We start from the raw sequence: 13,777 nt of genomic DNA, 5'->3' as shown, positions 1-13,777 counted from the left end.
TAAATTAAGCCAAAACATTCATGTTGTATTCCTCTTTTTTTTTTTTTCTAGGCTCTAGGTTGAAAAGTCCTACATCAACACATTGCTTTTTGCCCATTCAAACTATCAGAATTTACAGTTAATAGCACATTGGTGCAATTATTTCAAAATAAATAATTATGTTATTTCTTCCCGGAAGAAAATCAATGTGCTTCATTTCATGAATAAAAACAGGGCACTGACTGAAGCAATTCTAGCAACAGTGAATCCAGTTCTGCAGTACTCCACTTAGGAAAGACTTCTCATTGACACTGGTGGCTGTGAAAGGATTACAGAACAGAAAGCAGGATTCCCTTGTCATAAGATCCAGAACACAAAGGAAGGATGGATGAAAAAAACCACCCTAGCATAAAGTTGATCTGTTCTTTGAATATGCATTAATTTAGCTTGTCAGTTTTACATCTTATTATTTTATCAATATTCTCATAGTAGATTTTTAACGTTTTAAAAATCTGCTTAAATTCAAAGAAATTTCATGTTATATAACCCAGTGTTAGCATCTTTTCCAAACAAAGTGCCAGCTTTCAGTATATAAAAACTTAATATTATTATTTATTATTATTATCACTGCTATTATTACTAGTTATACGAAGGGAAGAGAGTAAGTAGCAGGCAGAGATGCATGTTTACTCCTTGCACTGCTGCCCTTTGGCACAGCTGAGAACAGCTGCGGGGCTGGTTCTCCACGGGCCTTTGGAGGCTGAGGAAGGGTTTGCTGTACCCCCAAGTCACACTCTCCAGTCTGTTCACAAAGCTCCCAAAGCTGGGAACAGGGTGGGAATAGAGAGGGAATGGGTGAATCTGGAAATGACCCTTTACAGCCATTTCCCAAGAGCTGGACAGGGCTCCTGCTCTGAAGTGTCTGCTCCACCTTGGAAAGGCAGATGTGGATTTGCAGACGCTGGGGTGAGGTAAGGAGCTAGTCTATGCAGAGCTGCAGAGCTCAGCATCCTTTACTGCTGCAACGCAGAGACCACTTGAATGGGAACAGCAATCAGCATGGCACCAGCACGCTCCACAGCGGTTTGGAGCAGGAAGCGACGAATACCACCAAACCCAAGTAAAGTAACAGTGTGCTTGGGGAGGGGGAATCCAATTACCAGCTTGGCCAGAACTTCTGTCTAGACATCTGTACAAAAATGTTATGGCAAGAAGTGGTCAGGACCTTGTTTTTTCATCTGACTTGGAAGGCAACAGAGTCAAGAGCAGTGTGACAGCTGGCTGCTGCCCAGGGAAGCGGTCAGCAGGGGCTCTGGAGACAGGCCGCCTGCCATCCTCCACAGAGCTCCCCCAGACGCCCAAGGCAGGCAGCACGAGAAGCGAGAGCTGCAGGAAAAAGGGGGACCCCAGCACAGAACCTGAGCCCATCAGCTCCTGTAATGCAGATCCTGGGGCTCAGGTGCCTTGACTTTAACTTTGCAAGCCAATATCGTGGTTCATGAAATATTTCATCTCTGATATTGGTGGTGTGCAAAAACAAAACAGAGACATGATGCAGATTTGGCTTTGATTTTGCAAGGAAACAAAAACAAATAATAAAATTGAGAAAGGAATTGGAAGTGGATAAGTTGCCATCAAAATTTGGTGACTGCCCTCCTTGGTGGCACTGCGGCCTCACAGTGCTTCTCCTGTAATTGGTTATCGAAGTCTGAAAGCATGCGGGAAGGAGGGAGGAGGAGACACAGCTCATATTGTAGGGTACTTTAATTTCACTCATTACACTGATTAGAAAACATCAAAATCTGGGTTCCATCCACAGTCTGGACAACCACAAGGACTTCCAGGATGCAACATTTTCATCTGGTCTAGCTTTTTTTTTTTTTTTTTTAAACCAGAGCTTCATTTCTGGTGTAATGCTTTATTTAATATTTTAAAATAAGATAATAACAGCCTCATACTGTAGATACAGTAGCTTAAAATGCTAATGGGATCAAAATACATCATTTGGATGTTAATGCTCTGTGTCAAGGTATTCAGATACAGAGGCTGTGGAGAGAATAAATGCATCTGACTTACGTTTTAATTTAGTTCCTCTCCCTCCCATTAATTTAGTCCTCTCCCTCAACCATCCTGATGCTCACTGCTTGTACTATAGCAACACCAGTAGTTCTCATGTGCAGCTCTTGCAGCCCTCTTATTTACTCCTGTTTTAACTTTTCACAAACATCTTCCATTTTCTCCCAAGATTTCTTCACATAGTCTTATATTATGCCCCTTCCAAGCTCCATTCCAGCTGTATTTCAATGAGAAATGGTGCTACCTTACCTGATGGGGGTTCCTATGTACTCTGGCACCTGTCATCTGACAGGAGCAGTTGATCACTCTGTGGATCAGTGCTAGAAAGGGACACAGAAAACCTTTTTCCTAGTTACCCTTTGTGAGAAAGGCAAGACCAACTCTCTGTCATGTTCCTGTGGCCATCTCACTCTTCCTAGAGCTTTCCATCACTTTCCCTCAGTGCTCCAGATCATACTCGCACAGTCCTCCCTTCTCAGCAGCATTGGCTCATTGCCTTAGTCTCTTATCAATTAACTTGCTAAAGCTTTCCTCTTCCAGCTTCTTGTGCAAATCTTGGCCTCCTTACTTGGAGACCCAGCACTGGCTCCAGGCTCACCTTCCCAAGTCTGAGTTATGCCTTTTCCTGCATGCCTACCAGGTTGCTCCTGCACAGGCATGTGTAGGAACAGTTTTGGTTCCAGCTTTTGTTTTGTCTGCATTTTATTCTTGAATATTTCCCCCTGCCCCTTGCTCCAACTGGATGTAAAGGGAAGAAGTGTTCATTTTATTTGCAAGAAACCTAGCCACTAAAAAAATAAATATCTAATGAGATTTTGACGTAATCTGTGAACATACATTTTTCAAAGCTAGGCTAAAGGTTCACATCATTTCACAGAGTTTAAAAGTATAACTTAGCTAGAAAGACTACTCACACCAAACGTCTGATCTTTGATCTACAGCATAATGACACACAACTGTATTAGCAGAAAGGTCTGAAGAATCTGCAAACCATTCAAGCAACAAGGTATTTTTGCCAAATGTGGTTGTGGCTGGAAGGTGTCCTTGGACTTGCACTTTGCTTGCAAATAGATGCACAGTTTTGTTTGACTTTTTCCCAAGAATTTTCATTCTCAGGCAGAAAACCTAAACCCAAGGTTGGTAAAGCTTTAAGTAAGAAAAACAACAACAACAACAACAACACAAACTTCTTCCCTCCCCCTCAAAATCCCCTCCCACAAAACAGGACAGAAAGTAGCAAAAGCAAGCACAAATGATAGAGAGCTTTAAAAATAAGCAGTGTTCTCAATCTTGCCCAGCCAGGCTGTTTACATACAACGTGTGCCATGCAATTTGCTGTTGTAGGCCAAAAACTTAATTCGGGACTTCCTACAACTGAGGATGCAGTCACTTACATAGACTGAGAAAATGTGTTTGTTTTATCAGATATCATTAGAGAAACTGATCTTAAATAGAAGTTTCCACTGAAAACTAAGGGAATTAACCTTCCTTTTAGAAAAAGGACTAAGTTGGTGAAATCCAGTGGAAAAGTATCTCTGGTTAAAAAAAATAATCTATTTTCCCTCACCTCCTTTTACCCCCAACAGGTACACAACTAATGAAATACACTCAGAGATGTACACACTGCTGGTCTTCTGTTATCATACTCAATCAATAAGAACAATTTAGAGCACTGGTAACCTCTCCATGCATACTTCCATTGCCCCAAGGGATCAATATAATCAGTATCGCAGATGGCTGGTGAGAAGTAATGAGATTATGATAACAAATAGGCAAGCTTTCCAAATTTTTTCCTGTTGTATGCCAAAACATCACACCTTTCTGTCTGTTCCTAAAGGACAAAATAGCAATATTCAAGAATATAGTATTAAATATATAAAAAAATAGTTTCCTACATTTACCCCTACAATGATTTCTTGTAACTTTACTCTAACTTTCTTGTAACTTTACTATAGCTTTCACTTTTTCTTTCCCTTAAAAACAATTGTGAGACTTGAATTCTTTACTCTTGGAAAGGGTCTACACACATATTCAAATGTATAGTATTTTCCATATATTTCCCCTAAACAGGACTGCCATTTGCAAAAGTCTTGGTTTTATTTTATAACAATACTTATATATTCATGGCTAAAATTCATCTAGGGAATACAACAGATTAAAATCATGCATGCATATTAAAAAAGCGAAAATGTCTAGTCTATATAGTCTATATAGTTAATAGTCTACTTAGTTATATATAACATGCTTACTGAAACTGAAAAAACAGAATCTAAGTTCCTGTACTCTTTCTTGCTGCTCCCTTTGGAGCCCACCTTGAGCAAAGGCATTAAGCCTTTCACCTCCACTTCAAGTCTATTTCCATTGAGTCCCATTTGCTCGCCAGTTTTCAACAGCTGTAGGTATAGATTGTCCTAATGGTTACAATCAAGTATTTTAATAGGTTATCTGGCTTTAATGCTTTACAGTAGCTATGCATCTCTTAGCATAGAAGCATGTCATATTTATTTCAAATGCAGCTATAAAATACAGCATCAGTGCAATCCAAACAATGAGCTATTGAGCACAATTTATGTAGTAATTGAGGGGATGTAAGAAGACTGTAAACATTTGTGAAGGGAATGAAGATCATTATGATTTCTACAATATGTATAGAAACACTCACATTTTACCTGCTGCGCTAGTAACAGTTATGCTTTAGCTATCTCACTAGCTAAATAAATGGATTATATATGAATCTTACCTGGGAGGAAATGAGATGTCCAGTTCATACAATCTGTCTTTAAAGACTGACAGCTCTCTGTCAAATTCTAAAAGCTATAAAAGATAGAAATAAATATATTCACTCTTTAATGTTGAACTGAAGCAATCTAAACCCACTACATTTTGAAAAATGAAATAAACAGACTTGATTAAACAGCTTGAGCTATATCCCCTTATAATAGTTTTTAAAACAATGCAAAACACTCAATACTATTCTGATATATAAACAGTTCATTGAGGAAAGTGTACAAAATGTTCCTTTTCATCTCAGTGAAACATGTAACGTTGGCTCTTTACATCAGTGACCTTTATGTACACTTACTATTTCAAGATGGCAAAATTTTTTTAAATTTTATTAGCAACCTTTTCAGAGATAAACCAGGCTAGCATTAAAAGAGTACAGCAAACTGATATGTTAATCAACCCATAAAAACACCAGCAAAAGTATCATATTACTTTATATTATCTTTAGCTCAGATAAGAAGGTACAATAAACACAAGGATGTGCAAATCACTCTTCCTAAGCAAAGACAAGCAGCATTTTTGTACACCTATTTTGGGCGGTGCATGTCAGATAGCAGAAAAAGGGAAATGTGACAATAGGTAAAATGTGTTCCCAGGCAGCAGCCAAGATGCAGTACTGGAAGAAGGTATTTCACAGAGGTATTCATAAGTCTAGATTTGATGTCTTGTATAAATATTACTTCTTGCCAAATTTGTTTTCCCTTGACCATGACAGAGGAAATAAATGTCTCTAGGCTTTGTTTATGAACACAAACCTGCTCATAACAAGTCAATAATAATAGTCCATGCTAAACCAACAACTGTTCTGATGGACACAAAACCTTATTTTAAAACCACGGCTGGTGTTAAGTCTGACGTCCAAGTGAATTAGTGAGGTAAAAACCAAAAAGCTCATAATCTACTCTGTTACTGGCTGTCGTTCTGAGTGCCACTTTCTATTTTGACAAGCATGTCATCAAAACAGTATCCTGTATGATGGTGGTGTGTTTGCCCACTGTTCATTAATCATGTCCCATCTCACAGCTGTGCTGATACCATTGTATGAATGGCAGAGGTTCCCAAAGAAATTAGATTGTGTCCCTCTTTCTCCTCTGCCACCTCATAAATCATTCCTGAAATGTGCAATTAGCAGCTACTTGTACACATTAATTATCTGTGTGAAAGGCAGCTACCTGAACCACCTGCACTGCTGATTAGCTACCTCTCCAAGGCCCACCCGGCTTCTAGTTGCCGTGTTGCTGTGTATGTACTTCTATGCACAGATGCAAAATAACGGGTAGCTTTCCCTATTTCAGGATGCCAAACTGACACCAAACTTTGAGATGGTATGCTAGTAAAGATGTAACAATACAAATAATTGCAGTTAATTTTTGCATATTTTAACACCTGTTCAAACCTCCTGCTAATCAAGATGTTTGGATAAATGCTTATAGATGTCTGTGCAGGAACTTGCATCTCATGTATCTATCTATCTATCTAATAATATGCTCAATCCTAAAAATGTTGGGACAGTTCATCCTGCTCCTATGAAGTAATATCAACACACTTCAGGAAAAAATGATTCATCATGCATGTTTCTAGACTGTGATCCTTTATTTAAGTATGTACAGATAGATGTGTAGCCACTACATATAAATACAAGTTAGCTATGAAAACAAATGTCACTTTTCTGTTCCACATGTTCCCACTTGTTTAATTATCTGTCCAAAATGAATCTATCAAAGGAAAAAAGATTTACTATCCCCAGTAAAAATGTTTATTTGAAATACTTACATATTAATACAATACAAATACTTTTTTCCCCTGTTCTTTCCAAGTAAAAAATATCGGAGCACAAAAGTGAAGGCAGTGGGAAAAACAGGGCTATTTCTGAAGAGCAAAACTGCAAGAACTGAATAAAAGAACAATGCTCCATAGAACACAATGGTATAAATTACTCATGAGCATTCCAAGGGTAGAGAGGTTAAATAGAACCATTGTCCTCTCACACCAATTCACACTTTCAAAATTTTATACATTCAGATTGTTATTGCTATAATGATATTTGCAAACTAAATGAAAGCCAGCATTTGGAGGACTAAGTATTCAGACATGCATTATCATTCAAAGAAGTTTCTCTGATATTTTTATTTGCTGCAGTTGCTTGTTTAGTTGTCTGTGCTATGCAGATGCTGACACTGGTGACAGAGGACTGATAATAGGAACAAGACTGTATTATGTGCTGGACTCTATCTGTTCTCCAAGTTTTCCCAGGTAAATGGACATCATTAAACTAATAATGATAAAGCCAAAACCTCATGATGACCTAGCTGAATGTCTAAGCCCAAGTAGGTGCCTAGAACAGATACATAGGGAATGTTCTTTGTTGACAATGCATTCTCATATGTAAAACAGTTAAATATTTTAACCAGAGCGGATTATTTGCACATATTTTTATGCCTTGCTATATTTTAATAATTATTTAAATTCAACAAAGCATTTTTTCCTAGATATTAAGTGATTAAGTTACAATAGCTGTGACCTGCACAAATGTGTCCACAAACCACACAAAGGGACATCTGCTCATTCTCATGAAGTGAAATGGCAAATCCTTCATGTGTTCAGGATGGTGTAGTGTGAACCCACCTAAGAGCTTTTCTTTATTTACCTGATTCAGCTTCAGATAGTGGGAGACATGAGGGCAAGAAATGATGAAAATTTGAATTGTGCATTTTGAGAAAACTCAAGTTAATTTTTCAGTAGAAGAGCATGCTCTAACCACTACTTTCTTTTTGATATTTGTCTTAAAAGCACTTTGGTTCTCATGCAATCTCAAAACGCAAGATTACTGGTGAAGAAAACTGAGGTCTTATCACAATTATAGATGCTACTTTCCTTCAATTCAACTTGAAGAGAAGGAAAGAGACTTGACACAGGCACCAGTTCATTACATTTGCTTTATGGCAGGTACATGGGTGTCTGGTGCTCCTTAGCAGTACAGATAATTAATGAAAATTAATGTACGCCACCTGATACAGAAAAGCAGTCAAAATATTACAGGACAATGTCTTTATTTTTAAAGCATATGCACCGTATTTTAAAAAAACCTATTCATGGATATTTTCAGCACAAATTTCTCACTTACTTACATATGGTACATTAAACAGCATTGTGAATATCATTGCCATAACAGTAAACATGAATATGTCTGTTCACTCTGAATGACTTGGAAATGACAAAAAAAAAAAAAAAAAACAGTTTAAAGCCTAAAAATCAATATATTGTTCCAATTAACTTACTCATTACATGGTCATCTTTAAGAAGCTAACCTTTATGGCGTTACGTGATGTTGTGGGGTAATTTGAACAATTGCAGAGATTTTAAAATGCTGTGTCTGGAAGCTAATTCTAGAACTATTTGTCACAAGCAGGTCAGAAGACTTTTTTTTTTTTTCCCCAAACTTAATTTCACCTATGTATTCATACATAAAATATTTGAAGGATTATGTAAGGGCTGTTTTACCTGCTCTAACCATTGAGTTGCTGATATTCTGTCAAGGTATTTTGTTTACAATATCCAGCTACCAGCCCAACATGAACATTTGATTAACATCTTCCAAATGAAAATGCCATCCATACATGTGAGTAATACAACTATAGTTAGTTGATACTCTGTGAGACAAAGAGACGATACACCTCGGGGAATACAGATGCAGCATGATTAAGAATGCACACACATATCCACTGGCCTGTGACTGTGACAAAAAAAAATCATAGGGAAGAATATTGTTTTAAAAAACAGGTTAAATCTATCAATGGGATTTCACAGTCTGAAGTTATATATTTTTGTTTCATAAATTTCATGAGCTAAATACTTCAATTAGTTTGCATACTCAAGCTCCTATTGACCTACATGGGAATCAACTTGATATCAATGACGTTCTTTGCACAGAATTAAGGAATGATTGCATTTGCATTAAAGGATATTCCCTATTTAATAAGAGTAGAATTAAAAACCTTTATGTCTGTTGCCTGTATCAGCTGCAGTGCCCATCACCTCCCAAGGGAATTATCAGAACTGTTGTTTTTCTGTCCTGCACAGGCACAGTCTGCAGAACCTGTGTGCCAGTGGGTGAGACTGGACTGATGGCTCAACACCGCAATATTTCCTACGGATATTCCAGTGAACTCCATCACCCCAGGGCTGGAACTGAGCTCAGCCCACTGTCCTTGTAGCTGCTGGGGCTGTATATAGAAAGCAGTGGGCATTCTGGCCAAAGATAACATTTATCTGGAACACTAAATGTGCGTATTGTTTAGCTCGATAGAAAACAAAGGACTGTAACAGAGTTTAGCCAGTTGTAGAAATCAAGGTAGTTTTGCTTGCTTCAGTTTAAAACAACAAGGCACTCTGAAAAGGTCAATGTCCATTGGTATGCTTGGTAGGCCACCTTGGCTAAAATCACACAAGTATGAACCCTTTAAACGGGGCAACTTAATTCAGTCATTGGAGTAGAACAACGGCAATTACTCATCAAGACCTACAGACCAAAGTCAGAGCATTGTTAGATCAGAAGGTGATATTAGCAGCATTTATCAAATCCATCTCCAGTGCCCACCAGAGAATTCGCAGCTGTGAAAGGGAAATGAAGTTTCAGACCAAAAAAAAGTAGATAAGCATACAGAAATGACCTTAGTGAATTAAAATACATGGACAGTGGTCACTGTAAACCCCTTTGTCAGACTTGTATGGCATGCACTTTTTTCAAAAGACTTTGGAAATATAGCAATCTAATCCAGCTTTCTGGCTGAGAAAAAAATAAAGAAACTGATTCAGCAGTCTACTGACTTCAAATAAAGGTCTGGATATACTGATCCCGATCATCTTTCTGTGAAAACATTACACATAACTCTGCTCTGGCATTATTTAAAGCTACTGTTTTTTCTAGCTTTGACTTAGTAAAATTATCCATTACTATCTATTTTGAATCTTAATTTTCTTTTTCTCATAGAGCCATTCTTGAAAATCAGGTTTCATAGCAAAAAAAAAAAAAAAAATATATATATATATATATAATATAAACACACCACTTAACACTACTTTTGTATTTCATTGCATTTCTGCACATTTCTGAGAATCTGTCTGTACATCCTGAATGGCAGTGCTGTCAAATCATCAACTGCACATGAATGTGGATATATGGCACACAGAAAAACTGCATCAAATATACTTTTCTTAGCATTAGAAGAGTTAGGCACATGTGGTGCCAAAGGCTCCCTGTGCCTGTACTAAATCAGAAAACTGTTTATTTCACTGGAAGTTCACTCAGAAAAATGTTTTGTTCTTGTTTTGACGATATATCTGTCTCTCTCAGGAGACATTCTGGTACTTTAAAGGATATGTGTATTTTCAAGCAAGTATCCCAACTTTTTCTGACAACTGGACTGGAAAATGTATTTTAAAATAGTATTTTTGTTACAGAAATATTTAGGTTGCTTGAAATGTTTAGAAAGAACCATAGTTTCTCTTGAAATCTATTGATTATTAGAGAAATTACTGGAGACTGATACTGGCTCTGCCTCATTACAGCTCCCTTTTCCTTTTCGAGTTTCCCATTTGCACATTCCTCTTGCTCCCCTAGCCTGATTTGCGCTGCAGGGTCCAGGCAGAGGGCTGTGCTCACATAGCCGGAGTCCTGAGCACCACACGGGCACCCGTCCTTTCCTGGTGGAGAAACACTGTGAGAGCAGCTGTGGGACAGCAGTGGTGATTTTGATTTCGGTGATTGATTTGCAAAGCGGTGACGTGTTCAGTTGTTGGGTAGGGCAGAGTTGCAGCGGAATGTGCTTGAGACTCCGTGTTTTCAGCTAGCAAAAAAGGGCCTAAAACAAGCAGTTCCAGAAGTTCATGTAAAGCAGCATTTTTCATTCTGTAAGACATTTAGTACCTTGTTGGTCCCGTAATACACACACACATCAACACTGATTTGGATAAAACAGCTCCTTCAAACTTCTCTAATTACATATACCTTAAATTTTCCAGCAGAGTTTGTGGCCCCTGTCCAAATATCACATGCTAGCATTCTGCATATTATCCTGTTTTTCTTAATTGTCCTGTCTGGACCCTCTGAATCCAAGTACATTGACTTCACACTGAAACCACTAGCATGGATAAGCTTTGAAGTTCAACACCCTGCTAGCAGTTCCCCAGTGCTCAGTCATCCCTCTGCTCAGTAACATGCAGCAGAGTCCAGATCTCATTCTGGGATATTTTTTTGTTTTAAGAAAACTAACTCAGAATCCTGTTGTATTATTCAGGTAATTAGTTCTCAGCAAGGAGACTACAGTTAACCACATGCAAAGACTAAACCTAGTTAAGAAGTTAAAAACACTCAGCAGGGTTGAGCACAAACTCTCACCACGCAGCAGCAGTTATCCCCATTTATATATCCCCAAAAGGGCCGCTGACATCCCCAGAGCTCTTCACCAAAACTGCTCTGCAGAAGCAAATCGCATTCTGCCCCTCAGCTCCACAATGCCCAAGGAAGAGCCCAAGCATCAGAAACGCTGCACATATTTTCACTGCTTTCAAACACCGTGACTACAGCTCCATCATCCTGTGCCCCAGCCAGTACTGGGTGATCCTTTGGATACCAATGCAAGGTGAGAGCAGCCAGGGCTCCTGGCGAGCATCAGTTCTCAGGTTCTTTACCACCCGGGGAAAGTCCGCATGCACTCCATTTATCTTCTAATAGCAAAAAGTGGCTTTTGTCACTCCCTCTCCTGGGATTCCTGTGCTTGCACTGATTTAAAAAAAGTAACTCTGCAAAACTGCATTTATGCAAATTGCCTTTTTTCAAAAGTTTACAGAAACAGACACTTGAACATTATTGTAATTCATAAGCTGAACAACAGCTTGTAACATATGCCTCCTTCAAAATGGCAAGAAAGACTGGGTTGTTGCCACCTTTAACAATAAAAGATTTTAATTAGGGGTATCCTGCTTGCAAATGTGACAGATCTAGTGTATTACTTTGTTAAATTTTACATCTCTTACTGTGAAACGTAACATGAATTTGTACCATCAGGCAGTTAATAGTGGCATGTGTTGTGCTGCCAGTCTGCAACTGCAATTTCACAAAAGCATAAAAACATGTACAACACAGCCTTAGTATTGCAGAATGATTAAAAACCTTTTCTGAGTACAGACTAAGACCCTCGCTTCTCAGCTGGGCAAAACTCGCACTGAGGCTGAACCCCCTGAGCCAGGCCCCCGGCAGGGTGGGCTGACCTGCGGGTCCTGGGGACGGGCTGGACCTCAGAGGTGCTGGTGTGACTGGAGTCCTGCTGCGGGGTCAGCGGCCCTGCTGCCCCTGCGGGCAACAGGGCACCCTGAAACATCACCCAAGACTTCCAGACACCTGCGTTTGCAGGGCTTCTTTCCCAGAGGGGATTCAAATTCATACCCTTACATCTCTGGAGCTGCCAGAGCCTGCTGGCAGGGCTGCCCAGGGAGGGGCAGCAGGGTGTGAACTCATGTCTGCTTCCTTGCGACTGACATCCTGCTCTCACCTCCAACCGTACTTTTTGTACAGAAGTATCCTTCAGTCTTACATCTCATGTAAAACTACAATGAGGTTATCAGGCATGCCTGGAAAATGCAAAAGGATTTGGCTGTTGCAGAGACCCGGAGTAAAAAATAATAAGTACCTTTCTATATTTATTTGGATTGCCAAAGACTTCAGGCAAGATGTGAAAGCCCAGGTAGGATGCTTTTCTATATGTGCAAGTATTACCTGTAAGGGATGACAGTGAGCTCCATAAACTCTTGAGGACCATAATACAAATGCAAACAATGCCTCTCTGGATATCCTCTTAGATCCCATAAAGGTTAAAAGGAGTGCCCTTAGGCCAAACCCTGTTAGCAGATCATGCTGACCACAGGCTAGATTACAGAGCGCCAATACAGATTTGAACTTGCTCTTTAGACAATACTTAAACAAGAACCAATGGCTAAAAAAATACATATAGTACACCTGAATTAGCCTTTGGACTTGCTTTAGCTGTGTAGGACAGGACAAGAGGACAAAGAGTCATGAAATATGATTTCTACCTTTGTAATATGGGCAAGTTCTACAGCAAAATAATTCATTTACCTGGACCAGAAATTTGGCAGTGAACAGCTAACCCAGCACATCCAGTTTGACTCCTCCCTGCACGCTAGCTGTACACTAATGTTTGTTAGTACGAAGAATTTACTGGTAATATTCCAGATCTGTCATTACTCATTCTGCAGTGTATCCAATGGCATGTCAACTAAACACTAACACTAATATGCATAAGCAAATGCAATTCCAAGCATGGGAATACCTTTTCATGAGTAAAGGAGGAGAGTATAAAACCATTTTCCTACCTGCATCTTTATGAAAATCAGGCATCTCAGATGACCACCTTAAATAAAAGAGGCAGTTTCAGGATGCATGGGATTTTCTTATGACCAGTCCTAGGTAACAATGACTCTAGGCAATCAATTTCCTTCCTTCATCCTAATTTGCCCTTATACATCATATTCAGGATTTTATCTGGACAGGGGCTGGTTGGCTCAGTGGATAAACCTCTGCCTTTTCACCTCTGGGATCATGGTTCAAGTCAAACCCTGATGAAATGCACTTGATCGTCCTAATCTAGTTCTTAGTGGACAGTATTCCCATTATCTTTAAAAGGGTCAGAGCCAAGGCCATTGGGAAGAGTGCATTGTGCTATATCTTGTCTGTTGATTAATACATTTTCAGTGATGCCAGATCCTTAACCTTCATGAGTGCACGTATTCTCACAAAAAGCTTAATAAAGGTCCCTGATGGACTAACCCTTTCTTCTTGATCCTTTCAGGGTTTCCCAGGAATATTAAAATAAAAAACACAATCAAGTTACTCATCATTTAAAAGTATGTTTGCCTCAAC

The 13,777-nt window shown here is 39.1% G+C and overlaps 1 protein-coding gene across 3 annotated transcripts in view; it reads right to left on the bottom strand.

The window, feature by feature from the left end:
- INPP5A (inositol polyphosphate-5-phosphatase A) overlaps positions 1 to 13,777 on the bottom strand; it is a 238,279-nt gene that overhangs the window by 20,852 nt on the left and 203,650 nt on the right. For all 3 annotated transcript variants that reach the window (XM_072039961.1, XM_027460798.3, XM_072039962.1), the window contains exon 12: positions 4,796 to 4,869. In XM_072039961.1, the coding sequence (XP_071896062.1) occupies positions 4,796 to 4,869 (74 nt within the window). The remainder of the gene's footprint in view (positions 1 to 4,795; positions 4,870 to 13,777) is intronic.

Source organism: Anas platyrhynchos, chromosome 6 (assembly GCF_047663525.1).
Source record: "Anas platyrhynchos isolate ZD024472 breed Pekin duck chromosome 6, IASCAAS_PekinDuck_T2T, whole genome shotgun sequence".
NCBI classification, from domain to species: Eukaryota; Metazoa; Chordata; class Aves; order Anseriformes; family Anatidae; genus Anas; species Anas platyrhynchos.
This window is presented reverse-complemented; position numbering and strand designations above follow the sequence as displayed.